The 27,557-nt window shown below is 43.7% G+C and overlaps 1 protein-coding gene across 7 annotated transcripts in view; it reads right to left on the minus strand.

Moving 5' to 3' along the window:
* Nucleotides 1-27,557, minus strand: part of LOC123998616 (active breakpoint cluster region-related protein-like) — a 263,562-nt gene that overhangs the window by 79,956 nt on the left and 156,049 nt on the right. For all 7 annotated transcript variants that reach the window (XM_046303641.1, XM_046303639.1, XM_046303644.1 and 4 more), the window contains 7 exons: nucleotides 16,089-16,141; nucleotides 14,761-14,901; nucleotides 13,229-13,350; nucleotides 9,398-9,566; nucleotides 3,849-3,971; nucleotides 1,384-1,459; nucleotides 1,124-1,228 (listed from right to left, as the gene is read on the minus strand). In XM_046303641.1, coding sequence (XP_046159597.1) covers nucleotides 1,124-1,228; nucleotides 1,384-1,459; nucleotides 3,849-3,971; nucleotides 9,398-9,566; nucleotides 13,229-13,350; nucleotides 14,761-14,901; nucleotides 16,089-16,141 — 789 coding nt within the window. The remainder of the gene's footprint in view (nucleotides 1-1,123; nucleotides 1,229-1,383; nucleotides 1,460-3,848; nucleotides 3,972-9,397; nucleotides 9,567-13,228; nucleotides 13,351-14,760; nucleotides 14,902-16,088; nucleotides 16,142-27,557) is intronic.

Genomic DNA, 27,557 nt, shown 5'->3' on the forward strand with positions numbered 1-27,557 from the left:
AATAAGAATTTGTTCTTAACTGACTTGCCTAGTTAAATAAAGGTAAAATAAAAAATAAAATAAAAATTGAGACATGGATTGTGTGTGTGTGCCTTTCAGAGGGAGAATAGGCAAGACAAAAGATTTAAGTGCCTTTGAACGTGCAACAGTTTCCCATATGTATCAAGAATGCTCCGCCACCCAAAGGACATCCAGCCAACTTGACACCACTGTGGGAGTCCCTGTGGAACGCTTTCGACTGTTCTGACAGTTCAACTCAATATGAGAAAGGTGTTCCTAATGTTTTGTACATTCAGTGTATATCACCGTCTGTAATCATGGGTTTACAATGCTGTGGCCAGACTCAGATAATCATTATGTGACTTGCAAATATTGTGGCCAATTTAGATTTATACTACAGTACATGATATCCAACTTACTAAACCAAGTCTAGCAGAAATCTAGCAAGATGACAATGTATCATTCAGAGTAAGCAAAAGTGCAGGAGGAGAAACACCCTTGCCTTGCAAGAAAACATGTTTGTCTTTTGATAAAGATAGTATCCAAGGGAGCTAAGGAAGCTACCATGAACACCATGACTGTGGGATTGCACCCCAATTTGTGGTGCATAGTGGGGTCCCATGTGGCTCAGTTGGTAGAGCATGGCACTTCCAATGGCAGGGTTATGGGTTCGATTATGGGTTCAATTCCAATGGGGGACCAGTATGAAAAAGTACACAAAAATTGTCCTCTTACTACTGTGTCACTCGGGATAAGAGTGTCTGCTTAATGACGTAAATGTAAAGAAGTACTGTTTATGAATGCTCTTGTTTGTTTAATGTGTGAGTGCAGCGGTATAACAGTGTGTGTATGAGTGTGTGTCTCCCTGCAATTTCCTGTCCCCCAGTGCATCCTGGGAGCTCAAAGTGGGCCTCCCAGCTGGCTTTAATGTCACCCCAATCCAAACATCCCATCTGAACCCTGCTGCAACACACACAGGTTATCATTAGATGGGAAACACTATGTAACCTAGATTCCTTACCAAACCATTTCTATTCTTGTGCTGAGAAAATAGGAGATATGTTTGTGGGTTTTAACTCCAAACGGAGGGGAAAGGAAGGAGAGGTGAATGTGTGTGTACTACCGTCTTTATAACTGGTGACAGGAATGTTGTGGACGGTTCGGAGTTTGAAGCAGGAGCTGGTGAGGACCTGCAGCTCTACAGAGCTCAACTGACACGTCTGCAGATCTGAAGACATAGAAACACACCATTAATAAACCTGAACATACAGCCAGGCCATTGGTTTTTAAAATTGGCATTGAAGGCATTGAATCCATGGCATAGTTGTTTAAAAACAAAAACTATATCAGCCTGTCTGCTCACTCTCCTGACTCTTCCTGTACCTTTCCTCTGTAGTTTCTGGATGCTCTCCCTCCACTCTGACCTCTCATAGTCTGAAGACAGGAGGAACAGGTAGCTCTGAGGACAAAACAGGGGGAAATCACATTTTATATGACAACAGCTCCCTCCTGTGGTGGGAAAGTAAATCATAATAATACATGTATTGGGTTTATTTAGTAGTGCTTTACAAAGTAAGGGGGAAATCACCTCATCCACCACTGTTTCGTTTTTCAATCTACACACAATACCCCATAATGACGAAGCAGAAACAGTTTAGACATTTTTGCAAATGAATTATAAATAAATGTTAATATTTAATTAACATAAGTATTCAGACCCTTTACTTTCTTGAAGCACCTTTGGCAGTGATTACAGCCTCAAGTCTTCTAAGGTATGATGCTACAAGCTTGGCACACCTGTATTTGGGGAGTTTCTCCCATTCTTCTCTGCAGATCCTCTCTGTCAGGTTGGACGGGGAGAGCCGCTGCACAGCTATTTTCAGGTCACTACAGACATCTACAGATGTTCGATCGGGTTCAAGTCCGGGCTCTGGCTGTGACACTCAAGTACATTGAGACTTGTCACAAAGCAACTCACGCGTTGTCTTGGCTGTGTGCTTAGGGTCGTTGTCCTGTTGGAAGGTGAACCTTCGCACCAGTCTGAGGTCCTGAGTGCTCTGGAGCAGGTTTTCATCAAGGATCTCACTGTACTTTGCTCCGTTCATATTTTCCTCGAACCTGACTAGTCTCCCAGTCCCTACCACTGAACACATCCCCACAACATGATGCTGCCACCACCATGCTTCACTGTAGGGATGGTGCCAGGTTTCCTCCAGAAGTGACGCTTGGCATTAAGGCCAAAGAGTTCAATCTTGGTTTCATCAGAACAGAGAATCTTGTTTCTCATGGTCAGAGTCCTTTAGCACCCAAATAAGGGCACTGCGTTCATCCACCTCTGGCCTGCTCGCTTCCCTACCACTGAGGAAGTACAGTTCCTGCTCAGCCCAGTCAAAACTGTTCGCTGCTCTGGCTCCCCAATGGTGGAACAAACTCCCTCACGACGCCAGGACAGCGGAGTCAATCACCACCTTCCGGAGACACCTGAAACCCCACCTCTTTAAGGAATACCTAGGATAGGATAAAGTAATCCTTCTCACCCCCCCCCTTAAAATATTTAGATGCACTATTGTAAAGTGGCTGTTCCACTGGATGTCATAAGGTGAATGCACCAATTTGTAAGTCGCTCTGGATAAGAGCGTATGCTAAATGACTTAAATGTAAATGTTTTGGCAAACTTTAAGAGGGCTGTTATGTGCTTCCATCTGGCCACTACTATAAAGGACTGATTTGTGGAGTGCTGCAGAGATGGTTGTCCTTCTAAAAGGTTCTCCCATCTACACAGAGGAACTCTGGAGCTCAGTCAGAGTGACGATCGGGTTCTTGGTCACTTCCCTGACAAAGGCCCTTCTCCCACGATTGCTCAGTTTGGCCGGGCGGCCAGCTCTAGGAAGAGTCTTGGTGGTTGCAAACTTCTTCCATTTAAGAATGATGGAGGCCACTGTGCTCTTGGGGACCTTCAATGCTGTCTCGGGGCTCTACGGACAATTCCTTCAATCTCATGGCTTGGTTTTTGCTATGACATGCACTGTCAACTGTGGGACCTTATATAGACAGGTGTGTGCCTTTCCAAATCATATCCAATCAATTGAATTTACCACAGGTGGACTCCAATCAAGTTGTAGAAACATCAAGGATGATCAATGGAAACAGGATGCAACTGAGCTTAATTTCGATTCTCATTGCAAAGGGTCTGAATAGTTATGTAAATAAGTATACATTTGCAAAAATGTCTAAAAACCTGTTTTCGCTTTGTCATTATGGGGTATCGAGTTTAGATTGATGAGAAAAAAAACGATCTAATGCATTTTAGAATAAGGCTGTAACGTAACAAAATGTGGAAAAAGTCTAGGGTTCTGAATACTTCCCGAATGCACTGTATGCCAATTAGGAATGATTAGGTGGCCATGATGGAATGGGGCCAGGTTGGGAATTTAACCCTTCTACTCATACAATAAGTGTCCATGGATCTTTAATAACCACAGTCAGGACACCCGTTTAACGTCTCTACCGAAAAACAGCACCCCGCGCAGGGAAATGTCTCCTTCACTTCCCTGAGGTATTGGTATCTCCTTAGAGCAGAGTGAAGAGTGCCCCCTACTGGCCCGCCAACACTACTTTCAGCAGCATTTGGTCTCCCATCCAATAACCGACCATGCTTAGTTTCAGAGGCAAGCCAATCAGTGGGATGCAGGGTGGTATCAGTATCAGTATATTAGCATTGCAGTCATGGACATAGTTGCTAACCACAGATCTAGAATCAGATTACCCAACCCCCAGTCTTTATCCTAACCATTGGAGGAAGACAATATATCTGATCCCAGGCCAGTGGTTACACAGTTGCAGCTTACCTTGCCATGTTTGTTGTGTATGCGGAAAGGGATGGTGGGAGAGTGTAACAGCAGCCAGGACTCCTGCTCGTTCATCTTCTTCCTTAGACGCTCCACATTACGACTCTGGCCCTTTAGTGCTTTCTACACACACACAGAAACAAACAGAGCACGTAGTATGTTAACATACAGTTTGTTATACTGCAGGGATATTCAACTGGCGGCCTGCGAGCAAGATCTGGCCCTTTGATCAATTCTGAACACTAATAAAACATACGCAACAAAAATCCCAACCAAAATCCGACGTTGAGTGCCAAAATGATAAGCACTAATGTGGTTGTCTATTGTGTGGTTGTCTAGCACTTTTCTAGCATCTATGTGGCATGTTTGTTTCTGTTCATATGAATTTGGCTCTAGCGTTTGACCGATTTAAGCTACAAAATATTATGACCCCCTTCCTGAACGCTACGACTCTCAGGAATACTACGTGCCTTCTGTTTTTCCTCTCCAGAACTAACACATATGGAATCATGTAGTAACCAAAAAAGTGTTAAACAAATCAAAATATATTTTATATTTGACTTCTTTTACCAAATAAATATATTCTGTACAGCAACACTACCTTGTCACAACACAAGTGATTGTTCAAATGCAGACCTTGTTAATTGAAATGCATTCCAGGTGACTACCTCATGAAGCTGGTTGAGAGAATGCCAAGAGTGTGCAAAGCTGTCAAGGCGAAGGGTGATGGAAACAGGATGCATCTGAGCTCAATTTCGATTCTCATTGCAAATGGTCTGAATAGTTATGTAAATAAGTATACATTTGCAAAACTTTCTAAAAACCTGTTTTCGCTTTGTCACTATGGGGTATTGAGTTTAGATTGATGAGAAAAAAAACGATCTAATGCATTTTAGAATAAGGCTGTAACGTAACAAAATGTCGAAAAAGTCAAGGGTTCTGAATACTTCCCGAATGCACTGTATGCCAATTAGGAATGATTAGGTGGCCATGATGGAATGGGGCCAGGTTGGTGGACTACTTTGAAGAATCTAAAATCTAAAATAGACTGATTGTTTAAAACCTTTTTATTTACTTCATGATTCTATATGTGATATTTCATAGTTTTGATGTCTTCACTATGTCATGACTTGGCCTCATAGGCAAAGGTTTGAACACCAACACTCATGGCTGGCCAGTTACATGACTGGTCGTAAATACCGGGCAGACTTTCTCTTCCAGTATTGAGGGAGAGAACCTCCATGGAACAAAGGAGTCCTCCTGCCAAAACTCAATCATCCAAAAGTGGAGAATGAAACAATATTCCGAATATAAAGAATGTGAGAAATGGTTTGAAGGGGGGGGGGGGGGTGGTTAAAGAACCATCATGTCAAATTCGTTACGAATTTGTGATGTTAATAAGTCCACTAGGGTCTTGTCATTACATCATGTTAATACTCAGTGTATTATCTATCCTGTGTGTGTGTTTATGTATTTCTGTGTGATTTTTTCATCAGTTAGTAAATAAATAATTAAGCCAATTTGTGTAAGCCGATTCATCATGAAGACTTGGGTTTTTGTATATTTATAGGATATTACGACGTTCAGAATGAGAGTGAAATAGGAGCAAATGATTAATGGATGAAGGATGGTATATCGAGATATTCTGATACGAGTTCATTCGGGAAACGGTAACTCAAATGAACTTTTCCCGTGGTGCCCCAGATTACTACTTAATTGTTATATGATTTAATTGCAAAATAATTTAACGTGGTATGTAATTATTCGATGAACAGCCGTCATCGCAGAAACGTCACGACAACTATTATTATTCATGTAGAAAATAATAAAAATAAAGAAAAACCCTGGAATGAGGTGTTTGTCCAAATTTTTGACTGGTACTGTATCTTTTTGTATTATTTGTTGAGATTAGTTTTCTTAGTTTTCAGATCATATAAAAAATAACCTAATTACTTTGAAGAAGCTTTCGATAGTAACAAAATAAAATATGGTGAGTGAGCGTTTAATGATTATCACACTTCTTGTTTCCACCTCGACTCAAGGTGGTTGAGCGCCCTCCACTTCTTTTATAATTACGTTTAGCAACATTTCATGACAAGTGCTTTATTGGTGTGTGTGCATTGCTTTTTTATACAGTTCTTCCAAAGAATAATTGAATGTGTAAAATGTCCCGCCCCCACATAATGAACCTTTTATTATTTATTACATCTGGCCCCTGGAAGAATATAGTTTAAAGCCCTGTTTATACTGGTATCACAACTAAATCCTACACACTGTACAATCAACTAAACCTGAATTGTACCATGTGTGTTTGACCATGAATAATTATTTGGTATTCCAGAGATATTTGTAAACAGGGGAAATGACGGCTACATTTTGTTCACTAGAATTTACAGTGTGATGCTTGATAACTATTCCAAGGAATTTCCATGTCCTTGCTCTCCAGAATCTCCCTTCCTACACACCCTCCTCCAACCCATTCCTTGCCAGGAAGCAGAGTCAGGCCATGCACTGGCTGTAATCAGTTCAATCAGCCTTTTCCGGCTCTGATTAGGGCAGTCAGTCAGTCTGCCCCTACTGTATGACCCACTGTAGCAGTCTGGTATCAACCTGGAAGCACAGGGCCTGTATTCATAAACCTCTAAGACTAGTAGTGCTGATTTATTATCGATCCTGATTATTTATGCCTCGTCACTTTTACCCCAACATGTACATATTACCTCAACTACCTCATACCCCTGCACATTGACTTGGTAGTGGTACTCCTTGTATATAGCCTCATTATTATTTTATAACCATTTCCTTATTTATCAAAATGCTCCTGACTTTTTAACTCTGCGTTCTTGGGAAAGCTCGTACGTAAGTATTTCAAAGTCAATTATACACCTGCTGTATTCAGAGCATGTGAAAAATAACATTTTATGCTCTCCAAAACCTCCTAAACGGGTATTTACTATGGAAGGAATCACTGGATGCTGAAATAAATGCAGTCCTGTATAGTAACCATTAGAATAAGTAGAGGTTGCTGCTGCAGTGTGGTGGATTAAATAAATGCAGTCCTGTATAGTAACCATTAGAATAAGTAGAGGTTGCTGCTGCAGTGTGGTGGATTAAATAAACGCAGTCCTGTATAGTAACCATTAGAATAAGTAGAGGTTGCTGCTGCAGTGTGGTGGATTAAATAAATGCAGTCCTGTATAGTAACCATTAGAATAAGTAGAGGTTGCTGCTGCAGTGTGGTGGATTAAATAAATGTAACCATTAGAATAAGTAGAGGTTGCTGCTGCAGTGTGGTGGATTAAATAAATGCAGTCCTGTATAGTAACCATTAGAATAAGTAGAGGTTGCTGCATTAGAATGGAGGTTGCTGTGTGGTGGATTAAATAAATGCAGTCCTGTATAGTAACAATTAGAATAAGTAGAGGTTGCTGCTGCAGTGTGGTGGATTAAATAATTGCAGTCCTGTATAGTAACCATTAGAATAAGTAGAGGTTGCTGTCCTGCAGAGGTTGCTGCTGTGGTGGATTAAATAAATGCAGTCCTGTATAGTAACCATTAGAATAAGTAGAGGTTGCTGCTGCAGTGTGGTGGATTAAATAAATGCAGTCCTGTATAGTAACCATTAGAATAAGTAGAGGTTGCTGCTGGAGTGTGGTGGATTAAATAAATGCAGTCCTGTATAGTAACAATTAGAATAAGTAGAGGTTGCTGCTGCAGTGTGGTGGATTAAATAATTGCAGTCCTGTATAGTAACCATTAGAATAAGTAGAGGTTGCTGCTGCAGTGTGGTGGATTAAATAAATGCAGTCCTGTATAGTAACCATTAGAATAAGTAGAGGTTGCTGCTGCAGTGTGGTGGATTAAATAAATGCAGTCCTGTATAGTAACCATTAGAATAAGTAGAGGTTGCTGCTGCAGTGTGGTGGATTAAATAATTGCAGTCCTGTATAGTAACCATTAGAATAAGTAGAGGTTGCTGCTGCAGTGTGGTGGATTAAATAATTGCAGTCCTGTATAGTAACCATTAGAATAAGTAGAGGTTGCTGCTGCAGTGTGGTGGATTAAATAAATGCAGTCCTGTATAGTAACCATTAGAATAAGTAGAGGTTGCTGCTGCAGTGTGGTGTGCAGTCCTGTAGTAACCATTAGAATTAAATAATAAATGCAGTCCTGTATAGTAACCATTAGAATAAGTAGAGGTTGCTGCTGCAGTGTGGTGGATTAAATAATTGCAGTCCTGTATAGTAACCATTAGAATAAGTAGAGGTTGCTGCTGCAGTGTGGTGGATTAAATAATTGCAGTCCTGTATAGTAACCATTAGAATAAGTAGAGGTTGCTGCTGCAGTGTGGTGGATTAAATAATTGTGGTGGATTAAATAAATGCAGTCCTGTATAGTAACCATTAGAATAAGTAGAGGTTGCTGCTGCAGTGTGGTGGATTAAATAAATGCAGTCCTGTATAGTAACCATTAGAATAAGTAGAGGTTGCTGCTGCAGTGTGGTGGATTAAATAAAAGCAGCAGCGTTCAGCTAAAGCCAAGGTGGTAAATCCATTTAAACCTATACAGTTTCTAGGTTACAGACTCCCAAGGATTTCCACAGTAAAATGACAACAAAGGGCTGACATAAATAAGTCTATTGTGTTGAAGAGGTAAAGAGTTGAAGGGAAACTGGACAAGGTGATCTCCGGGAACACATTCATCCTCTAAGGACCTGTGTTTATATGACAGCTACAATTAGATGGCTATCGCTGTTCCACTGTACTCAAGTTCATCAGAACTAACAAACTTCCCACGGGATAGCTTGAGTGTTTGCGAGTGTAGATACAGTGAGGGGGTGGATTGTGTATATGTATATACTATATAAGTGATTCACACACTGACGTGCTGACTCTGTCAAGGTGACTGTAAGTTGACCCCTTCTAGTGTGTGTGTGTGTGTGTGTGTGTGTGTGTGTGTGTGTGTGTGTGTGTGTGTGTGTGTGTGTGTGTGTGTGTGTGTGTGTGTGTGTGTGTGTGTGTGTGTGTGTGTGTGTGTGTGTGTGTGTGTGTGTGTGTGTGTGTGTGTGTGTGTGTGTGTGTGTGTGTCACACAGATCTCTAGTCTACAGTTGACTTGTCTAAGAGTGGAAGCGATGAGAGGAACTGTTCCAATAACAACAACAGTAGTGATGAACCCAGCCTAATCACCCAGGCAGGCAGGCTGGTTCTAGCCTCTGATAGAGAGAGAGTAAGACAAACACAGACCATAGGGCTCCAGGGAGGGAGGGACACACCCAGGGAAACCAGCCCAGAATGGGGCAGCCAGACTGGGCAGGACACTCTTCCTCCACAGTGCCTTAATGGCCAGCTGACCATGACCTGGCCTGACACTGAGTGGGAGGCAAAGGAAGGGCCGCATCACCACTATTTTGGCTCAATTTACAACTATTGGGTTTAGTTTGAGTCTAAAACAAAGCAGTACTGGATACAACGTCAAAAGAGAATCTGTTCTTTTAGACTTACCTGCCTAAATAAACATTTATTTTTTTAAATAAACATAATATATCACCTTCTCCTTCTGGATCTCGCTCTTGATGACAGAGATCTTGGTCTTCATCTCCTCAATCTCGTGTTCAGGCAGAACCTGGATATGGGGCAAGACGTCCGAGTCATCCAGCAACTGGAAGGTCAGGTCTGCCAGGGGGATGTACCACTTACACTCATACTGCTGGTGTCTCCTACAGAGGGAGGTGGAGAGGAGGGGAGAGAGAGAGAGATCGATATCTTACATATATTTAAGAGGAGGCAGGAGAGACAAAGACAATAAGGACCTACTGTATTTAGGGATCACAGCGAAGTTGTGAAAAATATTGTTATTCTTAGATTTCTTTTTTGACATGGTTAAATAACTCATGCATAGATTAGTAACTTTTTTTTAACTATTTGGCATACAGAAACTTGAGGCCATGTGTAACTTGTTAATAAAAAAATAAAAAATAATGACACCGATTGGCCTATAGGTGGCACTGTTATATGCAGTCTCACTTAAACCCTCATATCCGCCGCGACATTTGACCTAGAGACTTGAAACTTTGTATTTAGGCATCTTTCCTCTTTCCTCTTTCCTCATGCTGAACAAATATGCCTCAATAAGCAATACGGTCCATGAGGATAGATTTTCCTCATTCTTGTGCAATTTGGTAAAAAAAAGTTTTTATATATTTATATTCTCATGAACCATACATCAAATTGACTACCGATTTGGTATATAAGCTAAATAAATTAGCCTCTAATGTATTTGAGAATGATTCGTTTCTGCATTTCTGCATTCAAAGTAGGCCACAGTAACAACCTACAGCACTAAACTTCACTAGTGTCATGTGGTAGAGAGATGTGGTATAGAGAGATAAACATGGTAATGCTTTCACTGATTGCATATAAAAGGAAGATAAATAATGTGAGCACTATCATGTAGGAACTATATACCTCAATTACATCGTAACCCTGCACATCAACTCGGTACTGCTACTCCATGTGTATAGCCAGGATATCATTAATCATTGTACATTTATTTTTTGTGTTATATATTTTTTATTATTTCTCTTTTTTCCTCTCTCTGCATTGTTGGGAAGGGCCGGTAAGTAAGCATTTCATTGTTAGTCTACACCTGTTGTTTACGAAGCATGTAACAAATATTGTGTCATTTCTGTCATCCTGTGAACCCCGTTCATTGCTGCTCGCAGTTAAATTTAGATATCTCTATTGGCCCTGTAAAGGAGGAGGGCAATACCCACCATATAATTAATTATCTTCCATTTGTCTTGCTTTATGCAATATCATACGTCTTTGTTGAGCCATATTCCATTGTGCTCAACACCATACGATTTAACTTAAACATATCTCCCCTTACTATAACTCCTTATGTTTCGTAGTATGAAAAGATTGCTTGACTTGAGGAGATCCCATATGAAACTCTCAGACACAGAAAGACAACTAAATGCGTGTTCAGCACATCCATCAGGTTATACAGATGCTCACTAATGTTGTCGGAGATGTTTTTGTATTCCCCTAACGAGCATTTAGTATCATTATGATTCCTGGAGGCAGGACAGTAAACTCATTAACACAGGAATACATTACATCACAACTCCAAATGTGTGCAAACCTCATAAAATGACGGGGCGGGAAATATGACAAGAAAAATAAATGTCCTGTTTTTACCCCCAAAGTAATATACTGAAAAACAAATAAACAGTAGTATGACTCTTTCATGTTTTAGATTAGTATTTTTCTTTGGCTAGTTAAATAAGTGTTTTGTCAGTATTGTACTATAGAGGGACAGAGACAGATACCTCTCTTTTCTCCCAATATATACCTTCACCCCCTCTTTTGACTGCAAACATCCCTCCGTTTGTTTTATAAGACCTCCTCTCCTTCTTAATACGGGGTGAGACCCCCCCCCCCCCCCCCGCCCCTTTGTAAGCAAACCCTTTGTCTCAGAGTGTCCATGGGGTGTTATCCGCTGTTGTCTCGAGGGTGTGGATCTGTATTCATGCCCAATAAGACTTTAAGATGATCTAGAGTCCACTTAATAAACACTCTCCCTATTACAGACGGAGGTAGAGCTGATTGGGGGACCAAGATTGTCTCTGCTGCTGTTGAATAAAATCTGCATATCTAATCTCCTCCCATCCGTCCACAGCACTTTCACACTCCCCAGTGAGCTTTTCACAGCCCTCGTTTTCCATAATCACATGGATTACATCTTAATTTACATCTCTACATTGGGAAATGGTGGTATATTATACACCAATTCTGTAGGAAAATAATGATGGTTATGGAGTCAATATAAACATTATAGAAACATTAATAATCAATTATGATTGAGTGGAGATAGAGGGATTGAATGGGATTCAGGTTTCTCAGTGAGTTAATACTGATGATTAGCTATCAACTGGATAGCGTGTTTTAATAGGCTGTTGGCCTAATCCTATGGTGTTATAGTCCAGACCAGAGGACACATACAGTAGGCTGCGTCTCAAATACAGTACAGGTGCATCAAAGCTGAGACAGAGAGACTGAAAAACAACTATCTCAAGGCCATCATACTGTTAAACAGCCATTACTAGCCGGCTACCACCCGTTTACTCAACCGTGCACCTTAGAGGCTGCTGCCCTATATACATAGACATGGAATCACAGGCCACTTCAATAATGGAACACTAGTCACTTTAATAATGTTTACATACTGCTTTACTCATTTCATACATATATACTGTATTCTATTCTATTGCATTTTAGTCAATGCCACTCCAATATTGCTCATCCTAATATTTATATATTTCTTAATTCCATTCTTTTACTTTTAAATTTGTGTGTATTGTTAATTGTTAGATACTACTGCACTGTTGGCGCTTGGAACACAAGCATTTCACTACATCCGCAATAACATCTGCTAACCATATGTATGTGACCAATAACATTTGATTTGAAATGCCACCCTATTCCCTATGTAGCTCACTACTCTTGACCCCATAGTGGTCTATATAGAGAATAGGATGCCATTTGGGACACAACGACAGACCGCTAAAGCTACAGACCATAACAGAGTGATTTACAGAATGGTGGTAACCATGACAACGGTAGTTGTCTGTGTGTCCTTCACACTGTGAGGTAGAGGGACAGCAGCGACTGTCAATCACAATGAGCCCCAATCACGCCAACAACAGTAACCATGCCATTGGAGGCAATCCTTTAAATTAAACACTTCATCTAAGGCAGTGTATGCAGTCATTCCCAATTTACACACACACACACGTGCACACACACACACACACGCACACGCACAGCCTCAGGCCCAAGCACCAGATTGAGACCAGATTGTAATACATTTCCCAACATCCATACATCCACTACGGCAATGTGTTAATATTCAGCCCTATACGAGCCCTCTAATCACTATTCTAAATCATTTCTCCACAATAGTCTACAGAAAGGCAAACATCCAACCCTGAGGCTTGAGTAAATTTATTTTTAATTTGGGGGGGGGGGTAAAAAAAATACCAACCCCTGGTCTGCAGCACCAAAGGCATCACGTATGACAACATTCACATTTTAAATGAATAGTCTACCTTTTTTATTATAACATCAGAGAATACTTCAAATGGAGGAAATAAAAATAGCAGTGAAAAAGAAAATCCCTTTGGAGCTGGACTGTCATTCATCCTGATACTCTGTTTCATATCACAGACACATCAGAACTGACATGATAGGAGCATAGAACACGGGAGACCACTCAGTGTGTATGATCTACGTTTAGGCACAGTGAATACCACAGTGGGTACTGTAGATAGCTGAATGTGCATGTGTTTGTGGTGATGCTCTGTGAGAGTTAACCTACCCTGCGGAGGTCTTCTTCATCTTGGCACAGAGCAGCAGGTCTGTGAATAGGAAGACATGACGCAGCTTCCTGGAGCCCTCTGACACCTCCACCAGGAAACCATCCTTCACCAGCTGACGAGCCTACCATGGAGAGAAACGGCATTACTTCCTGAGGCACGCCCAACAAGGGGCTACTAGCCTAGCCGTAAACATTCACTTCCCGAAAGGATATACTGTAGGAGGTATAGGTCAGGGTTCAGCAATATGAAAGAACTCGCTTGTTGTCTATATTTTATATCTTTTACATATAAAATATGTAAAATTAGAGACCTTTATTTCCCTCACCAACTTTAAACATCTGCTATCTGAGCAGCTAACCGATCGCTGCAGCTGTACATAGTCCATCGGTAAATAGCCCACCCAATTTACCTACCTCATCCCCATACTGTTTTTTAAAAACTTTTCTGCTTCTTTGCACACGACCATCCGATCATTTATCACTCCAGTGTTAATCTGCTAAATTGTAATTATTCACCTACCTCCTCATGCCTTTTGCACACAATGTATATAGACTTTATTTATACTGTGTTATTGACTTGTTAATTGTTTACTCCATGTGCAACTCTGTGTTGTCTGTTCACACTGCTATGCTTTATCTTGGCCAGATCGCAGTTGTAAATGAGTAACTTGTTCTGAACTAGCCTACCTGGTTAAATAAAGGTGAAATATATATATATTTTTTAAAACATTATCAGTGATGGTGGTGTTACAGCAAGATAATCATCAGCTAAAGTAAGCCACTCAGAACTTGAAACGCTCCCCCTCTCTATCGCTCTATATCTGTCCATCTCTGGAGAGCCAACTAGGAAACCTAAAATAAGGCAGAGCTAAACACGAACTGGAGTAAATCAGGAAAGCCTAAGCCAAAGAGGGCAGAGAGATTTCCATTTAACTGGTAACAGACAGACTGTAACGAATGGAGAGATGACTGGGAGGTTAAGAACTGAGCTGACTGAATGGAAAATGGATAGAGGAAGAGATGGCGGGAGAGAGAGATGGGGGAGAGAGAAAGATGGAGAGGATAGCTGAAGAGAGGGATGAGAGAGAGATGGAGGGAGAAAGGAGGAGAGGTAAAGCGCAAGGGGGAGAGATGGTGGGATGGAGGAAGGAAGGAAAGGATATACTCAGAGAGAAGCATTAAGAGGAGAAAAGGCTGACATGCAGAAAACGACAGAATGAAACAATAAAGGCAGTGTTAGAAAGAGGGGGACATCAAACAACCAAGCACTGCATGCTGGGAGAGAGAGAGAGAGGGGAAAGATCAAAAGATGCTAGAGAGAGGGCGATCGAGAGAGATGAAGAGTGAGGAAGCTGGTAATGAAGAGATTGAGGATGTGGGGGTAGGAGGAGAGGACAGATACTGTGGGTTTCTTGCTGACCTCAAAACACATTTCACAAATGCATTGCCACACTTCCCCAAGATTACAACAAGAAGTTCTGAAAAGTATAAAGTAGTCTATTAAAATGGCGTTTCTGTGTGTGTCACCCCACCTCTCCCTTAGGCGTGGTGACAGCGGTCCTGCGGGGGTCAATCTCTTCGTTGATGGAGGACAGGAAGTTCTGTGAGATCCTCAGAGCGTCCTGCAGTAGGGGGAAGTCTGGGTGGTCCTTAGGGGTGTGCTTCAGCAGGTCCTACAATAACACACAGAGCGAGAAAGACCATTAGATCCCCCATCCAAAAACAGAGAGAACCACATCCATTCAAATGAAATGTCTATGGACAGTCACTGTGTTTTTAAACCTGTGTTGATGAATTGGGACGACTTGGATGCTTCGCTGTGTTTTGTGCCACATCATTTCCTCTAATTAAAGCATATGAGAGTCTCTACTTTATTGAACCGTGGGCGTAACTAATGACTTTATTTTTAAAGTGCTACCTAAGAAACGGCTGAGGCAATCTGCTTCCACATTGCAAATACCTTATTCTCAGCGTAACTAAGTTCCTTTTTTCCAGAGGAGCGTGTGAAAGAAAAGCCAATCTCTTTTCCGTGGCCTGATTTATGCCTCGTCAGCACACCTCAGTGAATGTATTCTGACAACCTCTAGAAAGCTTGAGCTGATGTCAGCGGTATAGTACACTACCCGTCTTCCTACGTCATTAAGAGAAAAGAACACAGTAACTTTCACCATCTGTCAGCGCCCGTGTCCCAAATGGCACACTATTCCCTATATAGTGCACTATGGGCCCTGGGCAAACACTATTGAAATGTAGTGCACTAAATATGGAATAAGGGTTCATTGTGTGTTTGCGTGATCTGCTCTTACCTTTGTACCAAACCAACTGGTCTTTCTTTAGTCACGGCTCCACTAGCTTTATGGAAAACATATTCATGAAATGCACTGGAAGCGAGACTGGAGGACACATCTAGGCATCTCCGCTTCCTCTGTTAGCGGTTTTCACTTTCCACTTGGTTGTAGCCCATCAAATTAGCGCCTATTGTTTATAACAGCATGTCATTTTGATGGACAGCCAAGAGGAAAGGTATAGGCTTGGCAAATGGAACGGAACACTTACTATAAACAGCAGCAAGCCGGGTTTGACTTTGCAGGTGGATACAGATCCATGCTGCATCTTAATGACCTGCGGGGGTTTCAAGAGAGATTCTACCCAGCCCCATCACTATGTGTCTCACGACAGCACTAACTCTTAATCCTTGATAAGTATTGATCCTGTCCTATCTATTCAATCTATCTCTACGTTGCAGTCACTAATTCAATCTTGTCATTTGTCTCTGGGTGAGATCAAGAATCCTTCATGGCTCAATCGAATGCTAGTCGGGACGGACAATGTACTGGTGTGTGTGTGTGTGTGTCCTCACATGAAGAACCAGCGTACTTCTGGTCACACGGTCAATCGGCTTGTACAGGAGAGCTGTGGGAAAGGACAAGAAGAGGGCACTCAGTTCGGTTTGACACACACACACAATGAAGAAAAACACGACTCAAAAAGCCTATTACACACTTGACTGGGCATAGGTTTCCTGGGGTATGGGGCAGACATTTCAATCACCCAAAACCTCAGGTGTCTGTTCCCTGCACAGACGGACACACACCTCATTCTTTCTATGCTCGGTTGTTCCTTCTCTGCTGAATAAGGTTGTTTTCAGAAACCTTCCCACTCAATTCACATCAGGATTAACTTCCTGACCCCGTCTAAATTTCTCCTTCTCACAGTGCGCCTCTCATATCTTATATCACATAGATGACAAGCGAGCCAAGGGGAATGCGGTATTTTTATACAGCAGGGGAAAGTGAATCTATCCATACAATGTGTGAGTGGTTGAGTCAAGGTCTTGGCCCTTTCTCTCCCAGCATGCAGTGCAGGGTTGTTTGATGTCCCCCTCTTTCTAACACTGCCTTTATTGTTTCATTCGGTCGTTTCTCACTCACACACACACCACACACACACCACACACACACACACACATACACACGTTGAGGAGTAGTGAACTACAATTAGTTTCCACTATTCATTTAACAACATTTTTCAGTAGCTTGGTAATTGAACTATATTCAAATTTTGGTAGTGTTTTCAGTAGTTCACTTTCTTTGCCAAGCTAACGACTTGAACTAGGCACAATTTTTCCGGCATCAGACCAGCTCGTGTTTAATAGATTAAATTCTATATTCTGTTAACATCTGACTCCAGAGGGATCTGTCAGGCATTTTCTAGTCCATGACATTTGAGATTCAGATATGTCCATTTCCCAAAATAGTTTTGAAGTCGTGAACTACTTTTTTAACGTAACATTAGTTAAGTAAACTATTTTTCCAAAGGGTCATTTCAGCGTAGCTGAACTTTTCCTGTGAGAAATAATTGGTCAACTATATTTTCAGAGTCGATTCCCCAACACTGACAAACACACACAGCCATGTAATAATAATAATAATAATAATATATGCCATTTAGCAGACGCTTTTATCCAAAGCGACTTACAGTCATGTGTGCATACATTCTACGTATGGGTGGTCCCGGGGATCGAACCCACTACCCTGGCGTTACAAGCGCCATGCTCTACCAACTGAGCTACACAGGACCACATGTAGCTCAGCATCACTAGAATTTGCTTGGTAACAGGGTAATTCCTTGTCGGGTTGCGCACACTACACAAACACACGTCTCCATAGACAGCCTGTTTAACATGCAGTGAAGTTCCAGCATCCTTATTGGTTACATAGCACTTTGATTCCATTACAGATTTACTCTGTTACTAGGGAAACTGCGCCAAGCCGTGTTCACACACACAAAATGTTCCTTTGACTTCAAAACCAATTTTCAATCCTAAACTTCTCTTAATCTGTCACTCCCTCTTTCCATCTCTCTCTCTATCCCGGTTTAACTCACACTCAGGAGCCAATCCAGTTACAAACCAGATCTGTCACACTAGGCTGATTTCCCAGTAGGCTTTGCAGATGAGAGACAGAGCACCTGCGGGGCTGACAGCCAGCGTGAGACGTAAGGCAGGAGCGAGAGAGATGAAGAGAGAGAACAAAAATAGACAAAAGAGAGAGAAAAAACGAAAACGAAAAGAGGGGGGGGCAAGGGTGAAGGGGTAAGGCAGCTTAGCTGTAGGGTACAGGCCCCTGTCGTCATGTCTACCATCTCCACTGAACATCCAAAGCCTTGGGCGTTGGTAATGAGCTGCTTGTGATCCATGAATATACATTACACTCCACTCACTTACTATCTGGTTGAACATCACTCTGTACATCTGCAGTAGAGGCATCTGAATGTCGCTCTCATCTGCAGTTGAGGCATCTGAATGTCGCTCTCATCTGCTGTAGAGGCATCTGAATGTCGCTCTCATCTGCAGTAGAGGCATCTGAATGTCGCTCTCATCTGCAGTAGAGGCATCCGAATGTCGCTCTCATCTGCAGTAGAGGCATCCGAATGTCGCTCTGATCTGCAGTAGAAGCATCCGAATGTCGCTCTGATCTGCAGTAGAAGCATCTGAATGTCGCTCTGATCTGCAGTAGAAGCATCCGAATGTCGCTCTGATTTGCAGTAGAGGCATCCGAATGGCGCTCTGATCTGCAGTAGAGGCATCCGAATGGCGCTCTGATCTGCAGTACAGCTGTTGAAATGATCCCTCCTTCTCCATCCTCCTATTCTCACCTCTGATTGAACTGCAATGATACAAGAGACAGCAGAAGCCCACTGGGATCCTGTTCTGATGGACTACTGATGGGGCTTCATATTCTATAACACACACTGTGTCACAGGCTGTCTACAGAGCCTCAACTGGAGCGGCGCTTATGAAAAAGCATGGATTCTCTTTCACGTTCCCTTCCTCCATTAATAATGCTCCCTGTGTTCCCTCCCTCCCTCCCTGCCTCCATTAATCCTCCATTAATAATGCTCCCTGTGTTCCCTCCCTCCCTCCCTGCCTCCATTAATAATGCTCCCTGTGTTCTCTCCCTCCATTAATAATGCTCCCTGTGTTCCCTCCCTCCCTCCCTCCATTAATAATGCTCCCTGTGTTCCCTCCCTCCATTAATAATGCTCCTTGTGTTCCCTCCCTCCCTCCATTAATAATGCTCCCTGTGTTCCCTCCCTCCCTCCCTCCATTAATAATGCTCCCTGTGTTCCCTCCCTCCATTAATAATGCTCCTTGTGTTCCCTACCTCCCTCCATTAATAATGCTCCCTGTGTTCACTCCCTCCATGAATAATGATCCCTGTGTTCCTTCCCTCCCTCCATTAATAATGCTCCCTGTGTTCCCTCCCTCAATCCATTAATAATGCTCCCTGTGTTCCCTCCCTCCCTCCATTTATAATTCTCACTGTATTCCTTACCTCCCTCCATTAATAATGCTCCCTGTGTTCCTTTCCCTCCCTCCCTCCCTCCCTCCATTAATAATGCTCCCTGTGTTCCTTCCCTTCCCTCCATTAATAATGCTCCCTGTGTTCCTTACCTCCCTCCATTAATAATGCTCCCTGTAGTCCTTCCCTCCCTCCATGAATAATGCTCCCTGTGTTCCCTCCCTCCCTCCATTAATAATGCTCCCTGTGTTCCCTCACTACCTCCATTAATAATGCTCCCTGTGTTCCCTCCCTCCCTCCATTAATAATGCTCCCCGTGTTCCCTCCCTCCCTCCATTAATAATGCTCCGTGTTCCCTCCCTCCCTCCATTAATAATTCTCCCTGTGTTCCCCCTCCCTCCCTCCATTAATAATGCTCCCTGTGTTCCCTCCCTCCCTCCATTAATAATACTCCCTGTGTTCCCTCCCTCCCTCCATTAATAATGCTCCCTGTGTTCCCTCCCTCCCTCCATTAATAATGCTCCCTGTGTTCCCTCCCTCCATTAATAATGCTTCCTGTGTTCCCTCCCTCCATTAATAATGCTTCCTGTGTTCCCTCCCTCCCTCCATTAATAATGATCCCTGTGTTCCCTCCCTCCCTCCATTAATAATGCTCCCTGTGTTCCCTCCCTCCCTCCATTAATAATGCTCCCTGTGTTCCCTCCCTCCCTCCATTAATAATGCTCCCTTTGTTCCCTCCCTCCGTCCATTAATAATGCTCCCTTTGTTCCCTCCCTCCCTCCATTAATAATGCTCCCTGTGTTCCTTCCCTCCATTAATAAAGCTCCCTGTGTTCCTTCCCTCCATTAATAATGCTCCCTGTGTTCCCTCCCTCCGTTAATAATGCTCCCTGTGTTCCTTTCCTCCCTCCGTTAATAATGCTCCCCGTGTTCCTTCCCTCTCTCCATTAATAATGCTCCCTTTGTTCCCTCCATCCCTCCATTAATAATGCTCCCTGTGTTCCTTCCCTCCCTCCATTAATAATGCTCCCTGTGTTCCTTCCCTCCCTCCATTAATAATGCTCCCTGTGTTCCTTCCCTCCCTCCATTAATAATACTCCCTGTGTTCCTTCCCTCCCTCCATGAATAATGCTCCCTGTGTTCCCTCCCTCCCTCCATTAATAATGCTCCCTCCCTCCCTCCCTCCATTAATAATGCTCCCTCCCTCCATTAATAATGATCCCTGTGTTCCCTCCCTCCCTCCATTAATAATGCTCCCTGTGTTCCCTCCCTCCATTAATAATGCTCCCTGTGTTCCCTCCCTCCATTAATAATGCTCCCTGTGTTCCTTTCCTCCCTCCATTAATAATGCTCCCTGTGTTCCCTCCCTCCCTCCTTCCATTAATAATGCTCCCTGTGTTCCCTCCCTCCATTAATAATGCTTCCTGTGTTCCCTCCCTCCCTCCATTAATAATGATCCCTGTGTTCCCTCCCTCCCTCCATTAATAATGCTCCCTTTGTTCCCTCCCTCCCTCCATTAATAATGCTCCCAGTGTTCCCTCCCTCCCTCCATTAATAATGCTCCCTGTGTTCCTTCCCTCCCTCCATTAATAATGCTCCCTGTGTTCCCTCCCTCCCTCCATTAATAATGCTCCCTGTGTTCCTTCCCTCCATTAATAATGCTCCCTGTGTTCCTTCCCTCCCTCCATTAATAATGCTCCCTTTGTTCCCTCCCTCCCTCCATTAATAATGCTCCCTGTGTTCCTTCCCTCCATTAATAATGCTCCCTGTGTTCCCTCCCTCCATTAATAATGCTCCCTGTGTTCCTTCCTTCCCTCCCTCCCTCCATTAATAATGCTCCCTGTGTTCCTTCCCTCCCTCCCTCCATTAATAATGCTCCCTGTGTTCCCTCCATCCCTCCCTCCATTAATAATGCTCCCTGTGTTCCCTCCATCCCTCCCTCCATTAATAATGCTCCCTGTGTTCCCTCCCTCAATTAATAATGTTCCCTGTGTTGCCTCCCTCCATTAATAATGATCCCTGTGTTCCTTCCCTCCCTCCATTAATAATGCTCCCTTTGTTCCCTCCGTCCCTCCATTAATAATGCTCCCTGTGTTCCCTCCCTCCATTAATAATGCTCCCTGTGTTCCCTCCCTCCATTTATAATGCTCCCTGTGTTCCTTCCCTCCCTCCATTAATAATGCTCCCTGTGTTCCCTCCCTCCCTCCATTAATAATGCTCCCTGTGTTCCTTCCCTCCCTCCATGAATAATGCTCCCTGTGTTCCTCCCTCCCTTTATTAATAATGCTCCCTGTGTTCCTTCCCTCCCTCCCTCCATTAATAATGCTCCCTGTGTTCCTTCCCTTCCCTCCATTAATAATGCTCCCTGTGTTCCTTACCTCCCTCCATTAATAATGCTCCCTGTGCTCCCTCCATGAATAATGCTCCGTGTTCCCTCCCTCCCTCTAATAAAAATGCTCCCTTTGTTCCCTCCCTCCGTTAATAATGCTCCCTGTGTTCCCTCCCTCCATTAATAATGCTCCCTGTGTTCCCTCACTCCATCAATAATGCTCCCTGTGTTCCCTCCCACCATCAAATGTAGACCGCATTATCTACCAAGAGAATTCTCTCCGATTATAATCACAGCCGTATATATCCCCCCCAAGCAGACACATCGATGGCTCTGAACGAACTTTATTTAACTCTTTGCAAACTGGAAACCATTTATCTGGAGGCTACATTCATTGTAGCTGGGGATTTTAACAAAGCTAATCTGAAAACAAGACTCCCTAAATTTTATCAGCATATCGATTGCGCAACCAGGGGTGGTAAAACCTTGGATCATTGTTACTCTAACTTCCGCGACGCATATAAGGCCCTGCCCCGCCCTCCTTTAGGAAAAGCTGACCACAACTCCATTTTGTTGATCCCTGCCTACAGACAGAAACTAAAACAAGAGGCTCCCACGCTGAAGTCTGTCCAACGCTGGTCCGACCAAGCTGACTCCACACTCCAAGACTGCTTCCATCACGTGGACTGGGACATGTTTCGTATTGCGTCAGATAAAAATATTGACGAATACGCTGATTCGGTGTGCGAGTTCATTAGAACGTGCGTCGAAGATGTCGTTCCCATAGCAACGATAAAAACATTCCCTAACCAGAAACCGTGGATTGATGGCAGCATTCGCGTGAAACTGAAAGCGCGAACCACTGCTTTTAATCAGGGCAAGGTGTCTGGTAACATGACCGAATATAAACAATGCAGCTATTCCCTCCGCAAGGCTATTAAACAAGCTAAGCGTCAGTACAGAGACAAAGTAGAATCTCAATTCAACGGCTCAGACACAAGAGGCATGTGGCAGGGTCTACAGTCAATCACGGACTACAAGAAGAAACCCAGCCCAGTCACGGACCAGGATGTCTTGCTCCCAGGCAGACTAAATAACTTTTTTGCCCGCTTTGAGGACAATACAGTGCCACTGACACGGCCTGCAACGAAAACATGCGGTGTCTCCTTCATTGCAGCCGAGGTGAGTAAGACATTTAAACGTGTTAACCCTCGCAAGGCTGCAGGCCCAGACGGCATCCCCAGCCGCGCCCTCAGAGCATGCGCAGACCAGCTGGCCGGTGTGTTTACGGACATATTCAATCAATCCCTATACCAGTCTGCTGTTCCCACATGCTTCAAGAGGGCCACCATTGTTCCTGTTCCCAAGAAAGCTAAGGTAACTGAGCTAAACGACTACCGCCCTGTAGCACTCACTTCCGTCATCATGAAGTGCTTTGAGAGACTAGTCAAGGACCATATCACCTCCACCCTACCTGACACCCTAGACCAGGGGTGTCAAAGTCAAATGGACGGAGGGCCAAATAAAAAATTTAGCTACAAGCCGAGGGCCGGACTGTTCGAATGTTCATTGAAAAATTTTTAAATGACGCATATAGTCTAGTGAACCTAATTGAACCTACTGAAAACCTAACAAATATATTCCAATATGATCAGATAAATAAAGCAATATTTTCTTATGGCTCTGTCAGTAATCTTTAATTTTCAACAGACACAAAAGACAAATTTCCTTTATATAAAAATCCCCATAACATGAACATTAAATGAAAGAAACCGGTATTCAAGGCACCATCAGTAGCCTATATTTTCTATTTTAGCAAAAGTGGGCTAAATTTACTTCAAAGAAAAAAACAATAATAGCAATTTTCTATCATCCACTCAACTGAAATATTTTAAAAATATAATTGGATTGAAATACAATAAAATAAAGTGCAAAAATCTATTAATCAAAAACAACACTTTGTTTAAGGAGAAGTAACATGCAGTGAAAACAAATATTAAACTTTAACTTTTAAACTTGAACTGAGTAAAAACTCTAAATATGTGATTGCACAGTAATGTTCACTTGTTTGAGGTTGAGGGTGATACTTGGTGGTGTCCCATCTTTTCCACAAGTTCATCAATGTTCGGGGTAAGGCTCTGAGCTGAGGAAATCCTCAGAATTGAGTGGAGGTGTTCAGCAGTAAGTCGACTTCTGTGTGATGTTTTGTTCAAGTTCATCAAAGAAAACAGTTGTTCACACAGGTATGTGCTGCCAAACATAGACAACGTTTGAGTAGCCTGGATGCGCAGCTGGGGCATTGTGTCGGGGAGGAAACGGGCGAACTCCGCAGCACCCACTGCCGCATATTTTGCCCTCAGTGCATCATTGCATTGGAGGTCAATCAACTCCATTTGGAGGTTTGGTGGTGAGCTTTCCACGTCAACAGCAAATGGGTTACCGAGCAGTTCCAACCTGCTTTTTGTGCTTCAAAGTCAGCAAATCGGCGTCGAAAGTCAGCGGCAAGCATACCTATTTTATCAGCCAACTGTGCGCTCGGGAACGCACTGGTAGAGAGCTTCTCTTTCATGGTCTGGCAGCTGGGAAAGTGGCTCAAATTTTCTTTCCGCATCTGCGTCTCCCACAGAGTCAGTTTGGTTTTAAATGCCTTCACTGTACTGTACATATCAGAGATGACACGATCCCGACCCTGCAGCTGCAAGTTCATTGCATTCAGATGACTCGTAATGTCACACAGAAAAGCCATTTCACACAGAAACATTTCGTCTCGGAGTTGTGTTGTGTCTTTCCCTTTGCTGTCCAAGAACAGACAAATCTCTTCACGAAGCTCGAAACATCTTTGAAGCACCTTTCCCTGGCTTAGCCATCGCACCTCTGTGTGATAAGGCAAATCACCATGCTCCGTTTCTAACTCCGTCAGAAATGCCTTGAACTGGCGGTGATTCAAACCTTTGGCTCTGATAAAGTTAACTGTGCGCGTGATGATGCTCATTACATGCTCCATTTTCAAGGCTTTACCGCACAACGCTTCCTGGTGTATGATACAATGATAAGCTGTCAGCTCACCTGTCGCGTTTTCCTCTTGCATCTTTTCCCGTATTTTCCCCACCAGTCCGCTCCTGTGTCCACACATCGCAGGTGCTCCGTCGGTTGTCAAACCCACGAGTTTTTCCCAAGGCAGCTCCATCTCATCTCAAGTTAATTTTACTGTGATGCTGACAACTGCTGTGCCAATAAATATTGAAATGAAGCAGCCTACTGCTCGGTGCGTCACCGTTGCATTGTGGGAAATGTAGTATTGGTGCGTGTAAAAGATCTGCTGGCTGCCGGCTTGCTGCGGTCTGCGGGCCGGTTCTAATAATAAATCAAGATCATCCCAGGGGCCGTAAAAAACCTTCTCGCGGGCCGGATGTGGCCCGCGGGCCTTGACTCTGACATATGTGCCCTAGACCCACTCCAATTTGCTTACCGCCCAAATAGGTCCACAGACGACGCAATCTCAACCACACTGCACACTGCCCTAACCCACCTGGACAAGAGGAATACCTATGTGAGAATGCTGTTCATCGACTACAGCTCGGCATTTAACACCATAGTACCCTCCAAGCTCGTCATCAAGCTCGAGACCCTGGGTCTCGACCCCGCGCTGTGCAACTGGGTACTGGACATCCTGACGGGCCGCCCCCAGGTGGTGAGGATAGGCAACAACATCTCCTCCCCGCTGATCTTCAACACGGGGGCTCCACAAGGGTGCGTTCTGAGCCCTCTCCTGTACTCCCTGTTCACCCACGACTGCGTGGCCACGCACGCCTCCAACTCAATCATCAAGTTTGCGGACGACACAACAGTGGTAGGCTTGATTACCAACAACGACGAGACGGCCTACAGAGAGGAGGTGAGGGCCCTCAGAGTGTGGTGTCAGGAAAATAACCTCACACTCAACGTCAACAAAACTAAGGAGATGATTGTGGACTTCAGGAAACAGCAGAGGGAACACCCCCCTATCCACATCGATGGAACAGTAGTGGAGAGGGTAGCAAGTTTTAAGTTCCTCGGCATACACATCACAAACAAACTGAATTGGTCCACTCACACTGACAGCGTCGTGAAGAAGGCGCAGCAGCGCCTCTTCAACCTCAGGAGGCTGAAGAAATTCTGCTTGTCACCAAAAGCACTCACAAACTTCTACAGATGCACAATCGAGAGCATCCTGGCGGGCTGTATCACCGCCTGGTACGGCAACTGCTCCGCCCTCAACCGTAAGGCTCTCCAGAGGGTAGTGAGGTCTGCACAACGCATCACCGGGGGCAAACTACCTGCCCTCCAGGACACCTACACCACCCGATGTTACAGGAAGGCCATAAAGATAATCAAGGACATCAACCACCCGAACCACTGCCTGTTCACCCCGCTATCATCCAGAAGGCGAGGTCAGTACAGGTGCATCAAAGCTGGGACCGAGAGACTGAAAAACAGCTTCTATCTCAAGGCCATCAGACTGTTAAACAGCCACCACTAACATTGAGTGGCTGCTGCCAACACACTGTCATTGACACTGACCCAACTCCAGCCACTTTAATAATGGGAATTGATGGGAAATTATGTAAATATATCACTAGCCACTTTAAACAATGCTACCTTATATAATGTTACTTACCCTACATTATTCATCTCATATGCATACGTATATACTGTACTCTACAACATCGACTGCATCCTTATGTAATACATGTATCACTAGCCACTTTAACTATGCCACTTTGTTTACTTTGTCTACATACTCATCTCATATGTATATACTGTACTCGATATCATCTACTGTATGCTGCCCTGTACCATCACTCATTCATATATCCTTATGTACATATTCTTTATCCCCTTACACTGTGTATAAGACAGTAGTTTTGGAATTGTTAGTTAGATTACTTGTTGGTTATCACGGCATTGTCGGAACTAGAAGCACAAGCATTTCGCTACACTCGCATTAACATCTGCTAACCATTTGTATGTGACAAATAAGATTTGATTTGATTTGATGTGATGCTCCCTGTGTTCCCTCCCTCCCTCCCTCCCTCCCTCCATTAATAATGCTCCCTGTGTTCCCTCCCTCCCTCCATTAATAATGCTCCCTGTGTTCCCTCCCTCCCTCCCTCCATTAATAATGCTCCCTGTGTTCCCTCCATGCTCCATTGTGGATGTATAAACCCTACTGCCTTGTGTGAATTAACTGAAGAATCTACATTCATTACAATGGAAATTAATGGCGACAATGGAGGAGAGTCTAGGTGTGTGTGTGTGTGTGTGTGTGTGTGTGTGTGTGTGTGTGTGTGTGTGTGTGTGTGTGTGTGTGTGTGTGTGTGTGTGTGTGTGTGTGTGTGTGTGTGTGTGTGTGTGTGTGTGTGTGTGTGTGTGTTATAGAATATGAAGCCCCATCAGCACATCAGAACAGGATCCCCAGTGGATTTCTGCTGTCTCTCTTATCACTAACAGTTCCTGTGTGGATATGTGAATGGGGTAACACTGCAGCTCATAGCTTTCAGGGGGGACCAACGTACAAAACAGTGGGAATCAACTCAAGTCGAAGTTTCTTTCTTTATGAATTTAAACATACTTCCCTCTTGATGACAAAGCCTCAGGCCAATAGACTCAACCTCACTGTCCTCCACTGGAGCTAATTAACAGTACCACCCCCTGCTTTGAAACGGACTTCTGATTGAACAACCCTCGTCTCAGTCCCTTCATCACCAAGGACACAGTCAGTCAGGGACAGAAGCACAGTTCAAAGTTCAGCAGCAACGCAAGGGAAGAGAGGAGAACAGAAGGGCCATGGAAGATGAGAGAAGAGGAGTGGAGGGAGGGAGGGAGGCTGACGAGAGGAGTGATGGAGGTGTTGCTGATTATAGAACACAGATAGAGCTTCACAGCGGGGGCCTGTGATGGAACCCTCCTCAAGGTCACCGTGACAACCTGACGGACAGCTCCTTCCCGGTAACCAGGGTGTCCGAGTGGGTCACAGCCAATCAGCAGTCCTGGATCTACAACACTGAGACATGACTTACATAGACATATGCTACCCCAGTTCCATGACTGGCATCTAGACTTGGTTACACTGATGCCAACCCCAGCCCTCACCAAGTGAGTGAGTGAGTGAGTGAGTGAGTGAGTGAGTGAGTGAGTGTGAGTGAGTGAGTGAGTGA

Source organism: Oncorhynchus gorbuscha, linkage group LG16, assembly GCF_021184085.1.
Source record: "Oncorhynchus gorbuscha isolate QuinsamMale2020 ecotype Even-year linkage group LG16, OgorEven_v1.0, whole genome shotgun sequence".
NCBI lineage: Eukaryota > Metazoa > Chordata > Actinopteri > Salmoniformes > Salmonidae > Oncorhynchus > Oncorhynchus gorbuscha.